A 5,554-nucleotide genomic window follows, 5' to 3' on the forward strand; every position below is an offset into this window, starting at 1 on the left:
AAAAAAAACATAAAATAAGAAAATGAAAAGAAGCACATCACATTCACCATTCCCTAGGTCTTGCGGTCAGTGGACCGCTGGTCAGCAGGGACTCTGGAGAACTCCATCCTCAATGCCTACCTCCACACCATCAAGGAGAGCCGGCACTTCCTCTACATTGAGGTCTGACTGGGAGGAGGTGGGGGAGAGCATAGAAGGGATGTCGCAGGAGAGAGACCTGGGGAATGAGTGGAGTCAGTCATCGAGGGTTGGTGGAGCTGGGCCCGGAGCAGAAGCAGACGCCTGGAGCCTGGGACCAGGGCTGGAGGCCGAGGACAGCGCCAGCGGCCAGGCTGCTGATGTCTGTCTCTGGTTCTTGCCCCAGAATCAGTTCTTCATTAGCTGCTCAGATGGGCGGACGGTTCTGAACAAGGTGGGCGATGAGATTGTGGACAGAATCCTGAAGGCCCACAAGTAAGGTGGACTGTCAGGAAGGTGGGGACTGTGGGCGTGGTCTGAGCCCAGTTGAAGGGGGTGGGGTTGGAGGGACCAGTCGCACCTCTGACTCCACCCTCTCCCCAGACAGGGGCAGTGTTTCCGAGTCTACGTGCTTTTGCCCTTACTCCCTGGCTTCGAGGGTGATATCTCCACGGGTGGTGGCAACTCCATTCAGGCCATTCTGCATTTTACTTACAGGTGACCCCCCAGGGCTCTCAATGGCCCCATCCCACCCTTGTCCCCCTCTTGATTCTGTCCTGATCCCTTCCTCCTGGGCCTTAAAGGAGGGCCACCTCTCCCGACCTCCCCTCACCTCTGCCAGCCTCCACTTCTCTCCCTCTGTCTTTCCTCCCAGGACCCTGTGTCGTGGGGAGTATTCAATCCTGCATCGCCTCAAAGCAGCCAGTGAGTGCTGGGGGCTGGGGGCTCAAGCCCTGGACCCCTGGGACAGGGAGATTGGGGCGCTGGAGGCCTGGGGGTCGGGGAAGGAGGCTGTCATTCCTGTGAGCCTCTGAGGCTACACAGACCATAGCTGGCCTTTCACTGCAGGGAGAAGTAGAGAGACCAGACTCTATGTAGGAAGAGCTTCTGGAGTGAGAGGAGGTGGGGCAGGGCCCTGTCTGCACACAGAGCCACCTCTCCCCTAACTTCCCCTCCTGTCACCCCGTCTCTTGTATGCAGTGGGGACAGCATGGCGGGACTATATTTCCATCTGCGGGCTTCGTACACACGGAGAGCTGGGCGGGCACCCCGTCTCGGAGCTCATCTACATCCACAGCAAGATGCTCATCGCAGATGACCGGACAGTCATCATCGGTCAGTGCCGGATCTGGGCCCCTGGCAGGGAGAGGGTGCGGGGACAGGCAAAGAGATGAGAGGCCGGGATGACAGAGACTGCAACTCAGGCTCATGTAGGGGTGGAGGGTCCAAGAAGGAGTATTGCAGGCCAGTGCTTTGGTAGAGGGGATGGGGTACTGGGGGGAGTGCCCTGGCCCCAAGCAGACAGCGTGCCCCACATCCACCCCAGGTTCTGCAAACATCAATGACCGGAGCTTGCTGGGGAAGCGGGACAGTGAGCTGGCCGTGCTGATCGAGGACACAGAGACGGAACCATCCCTCATGAATGGGGTGGAGTATCAGGCGGGCAGGTTTGCCTTGAGTCTGCGGAAGCACTGCTTCAGGTAGAGTTGGGGCGGGGTGCCACAGGGTGGGAGGGAGATGGGGGCGTCTGCCTTTTGAGCAGGACAAGAGGTAGCACCACATAGGTACTCCCGGAGCCAGAGGTAGAGGTAGTGCTAGATTCTCAATAGGCAAGGCTGGGCGCGGCAGCTCACGCCTCTAATCCCAGCACTTCCCAGCACTATGGCGAGGCCAAGGCGGGTGGATTGCCTGAGGTCAGGAGTTCGAGACCAGCCTGGCCAACATAATGAAACCCGTCTCTACTAAAAATACAAAAAATCAGCTGGGCGTGGTGGCGGGCACCTGTGATCCCAGCTACTCGGGAGGCTGAGACAGGAGAACCACTTGAACCCAGGAGGCAGAGGTTGCAGTGAGCCGAGATCACACCACTGCACTCCAGCCTGGGCGACAGAGCAAGACTCTGCCTACAGAAAAAAACAAAAAAAACCAAAAAAAACCAAATCAATAGGCAGACTAATCAGTTTAGAGTATCAGTGAAGCAGGAACAAAAAAAAAAAATGAGAAACAATTTTTTTTTTTTTTTGAGACGGAGTTTTGCTCTTGTTGCCTAGGCTGGAGTGCAATGGCGAGAACTTAGCTCACCACACCTCTGCCTCCCGGGTTCAAGTGATTCTCCTGCCTCAGCCTCCTGAGTAGCTGGGATTCCAGGCATGTGCCTTCACGCCCGGCTAATTGTGTATTTTTAGTAGAGACGGGGTTTCGCCATGTTGGTCAGGCTGGTCTTGAACTCCCCGACCTCAGGTGATCTGCCCACTTCAGCCTCCCAAAGTGCTGGAATTACAGGTGTGAGCCACTGCACCTGGCCATGAAAAAAATCTTTGTTGTTGTTGTTGTTATTGTTGTTGTTAAGACGTAGTTTCACTCTTGTCGCCCAGGCTGAAGTGCAATGGCTCAATCTTGGCTCACCGCAACCTCTGCCTCCTGGGTTCAAGCGATTCCCCTGCCTCAGCCTCCCGAATACTGGGATTACAGCTGTAAGCCACCGTGTCCCGCCAAAAGAAAAAAAAAATCTTTTAAAAGTAATTTTTGGCCAGGCGCAGTGGCTCACGCCTGTAATCCCAGCACTTTGGGAGGCTGAAGCAGGCGGATCACGAGGTCAGGAGATCGAGACCATCCTGGCTAACACAGTGAAACCCCGTCTCTGCTAAAAATACAAAAAATTAGCCGGGCGTGGTGGTGGGCGCCTGTAGTCCCAGCTACTCGGGAGACTGAGGCAGGAGAATGGCGTGAACCCGGGAGACGGAATTTACAATGAGCGGAAATGGCGCCACTGCACTCCAGCCTGAGCGACAAAGCCAGATTCTGTCTCAAAAAAAAAAAGTAATTATTTTCACAGGTTATGAGGATTGGAGAAAGAACAGAAAAAGAAGAAAATTTAAAATAAAAATAATTTTTTAAAACACCAAGGTAGTCATCAAAGTCAAGACAAATCAGAACTCTGTTGGCTTCTTTTATACTTATTTTGCTATTTTATATTGCATTTGTTTTGTTTTTGTTTGTTTGTTTGTTATTTGTTTTGAGATAGGGTCTTGCTCTGTCACCCAGCTGGAGTTCGGTGGTGTGACCACAGCTCACTGCAGCCTCGACTTCTCTGGCTCAAGTGATCCTCCCACTTCAGCCTCCCAAGTAGCTGGGACTACAGGCACATGCCACCACGCCTGGCTAATTTTTGTATTTTTTTGTAGAGATGGGGTTTTGCCATATTGCCCAGGCTGGTCTTGAATTCCTGAGCTCAAGCAATCCATCGGCTTCGTCCTCCCAAAGTGCTGGGAATACAGGCGTGAGCCACTGCGCCCAGCCAATTTTGAATTACCTGAGTAGGGACGATGTAACTTTTCTGGCATTCAGGTTCTCTAAGGATCTTAATCTGGCCCTTGGGACCCCTTTCTCCCATAGTGTGATTCTTGGAGCAAATACCCGGCCAGACTTGGATCTCCGAGACCCCGTCTGTGATGACTTCTTCCAGTTGTGGCAAGACACAGCCGAGAGCAACGCTAATATCTATGAGCAGGTGGGAACTTGGGAGGGGAGGGAGAGTGGCCTGGGGAAATGTGTGCATTATCCTGCTCAGGGTAGGATGGAGAGAAGCCCCACCACACACTCATTCTCGGAAGGGGGATGAGGGCCTGGGGGCGTTTGCTATCAAGAGATTTAGTGGCCCAGGCCGGGTGCAGTGGCTTGATGCCTGTAATCCCAGCACTCTGGGAGGCCAAGGCAGGCGGATCACCTGAGGTCAGGAGTTCGAGATCGGCCTGACCAACATGGCAAAACCCCATCTCTGCTAAAAGCACAAAAATTGGCCGGGTGCAGTGGCTCATGCCTGTAATCCCAGCACTCTGGGAGGCCAAGGCAGGCGGATCACCTGAGGTCAGGAGTTCGAGATCGGCCTGACCAACATGGAGAAACCCCTTCTCTACTAAAAATACAAAAAAATTAGTTGGGCGTGACTGGGAGGCTGAGGCAGGAGAATCTCTTGAACTCAGGAGGCGGAGGTTGCAGTGAGCCGAGATCACGCCATTGCACTCCAGCCTGGGCAATAAAAGCGAATCTCTGTCTGAGAAAAGAAAAAAAGTACAAAAGTTAGCCGGGCATGATGGTGGGTGCCTGTCATCCCAGCTATTCGGGAGGCTGAGGCAGGAGAATCACTTGCACCCAGGAGGTGGAGATTGTAGTGAGCTGAGATCGCACCATTGCATTCCAGCCTGGGCGACAAGAGTGAAACTGCGTCTCAAAAAAAAAAAAAGAGAGGCCCAGGGTCAGTGGGGGTATGGAGAGATGGCATGGGGGAAGGGGTCGAGCCTAGTCGGACTTCGATTGTTGGGAGAGTCTCCCCAAGCCTTATTGGCATCCATGCCTCCGCCCACAGATCTTCCGCTGCCTACCGACCAATGCCACGCGTTCCCTGCGGACACTCCGGGAGTATGTGGCCGTGGAGCCCTTGGCCACCGTCAGTCCTCCCTTGGCTCGGTCTGAGCTCACCCAGGTCCAGGGCCACCTGGTCCACTTCCCCCTCAAGTTCCTCGAGGACGAGTCTTTGTTGCCCCCGCTGGGTAGCAAGGAGGGCATGATCCCCCTAGAAGTGTGGACATAGTTGAGGCCCCCGTCGGGGAGAGGTCACCAGCTACTGTGCCCCACCAGGTCTGGCTCCCTGCCCCTTAAGCGCAGGGACTGAGGGCAGTGCCCTGTGAGATCTGGGAAGGCAGGCATCCCTGAACGGGATTAGAGGTGTCACAGAGGACCCTTACATGAGAAATAGCCGAAGAGGACACTCGCAACCTTGGGCTGGGGAGGCAGGAGAGAGTCCCAGAGAAGCTCACCCCCCCTGCTGCCCAGTGCAAACCACTTCTCCATGCTGCAGAGGAGAAGCACAGCTCCTGCCAGGGCGAGCAGGGTCAAGCCTCTTATTCCAGGAGAGGGGGGCTCTGCCCCAGGCCCTACTACCCATTGTTCCCTTCCTCCTCCTGCCCTTGAACCCCCTCCCTGTCCCAGGGCCTCTCCCAGCCCATTGCTGCCAAGGTGGAGGGAAGGATAAAGCCACTTCTGGCTTCAGCCCCCACCAGGGGAAGGAAGGAGTGCATATTAACTCCCTCCTCCAGCCTGCTGACACTAACTTGGTATCTGTTCAATAAGCATTTCATAAATAAAGGTGTAGAAAAGGTTAATGCGTCTTCCTTGGAGGAACTAAGCGCTCGGTCCAGCCTCCCGTCCCTGCCCACACGGGGCACCAGTCCCCTTCATCTTATCTCCACCCTCCTCCTTTCTTCTTTCTCCTCTCTCTACCTCTGTTCTACGTATCCATGGCTTCGGGAGTTCGGTCACCTGGCTCCTGAGAGGAAAAGGTGTTGACACGGTGCTGCCTGGGTAGAAGGATGGGCAG

At 54.8% G+C, this 5,554-nt stretch overlaps 1 protein-coding gene across 2 annotated transcripts in view; it reads left to right on the forward strand.

Annotated features, from left to right (window-relative positions):
• PLD2 (phospholipase D2) overlaps nucleotides 1-5,339 on the forward strand; it is a 17,349-nt gene extending 12,010 nt beyond the window's left edge. The window contains exons 17-24 of one of the 2 annotated variants that reach the window (XM_011980444.1): nucleotides 58-162; nucleotides 365-453; nucleotides 562-675; nucleotides 833-882; nucleotides 1,159-1,293; nucleotides 1,505-1,658; nucleotides 3,574-3,688; nucleotides 4,544-5,339. In XM_011980444.1, the coding sequence (XP_011835834.1) occupies nucleotides 58-162; nucleotides 365-453; nucleotides 562-675; nucleotides 833-882; nucleotides 1,159-1,293; nucleotides 1,505-1,658; nucleotides 3,574-3,688; nucleotides 4,544-4,768 (987 nt within the window). In that variant the 3' untranslated portion in view covers nucleotides 4,769-5,339. The remainder of the gene's footprint in view (nucleotides 1-57; nucleotides 163-364; nucleotides 454-561; nucleotides 676-832; nucleotides 883-1,158; nucleotides 1,294-1,504; nucleotides 1,659-3,573; nucleotides 3,689-4,543) is intronic. The other variant, XM_011980445.1, reaches the window with a different exon arrangement.
• Nucleotides 5,340-5,554: the final 215 nt, after the last annotated feature.

Source organism: Mandrillus leucophaeus, unplaced genomic scaffold, assembly GCF_000951045.1.
Source record: "Mandrillus leucophaeus isolate KB7577 unplaced genomic scaffold, Mleu.le_1.0 Scaffold212, whole genome shotgun sequence".
NCBI classification, from domain to species: Eukaryota; Metazoa; Chordata; class Mammalia; order Primates; family Cercopithecidae; genus Mandrillus; species Mandrillus leucophaeus.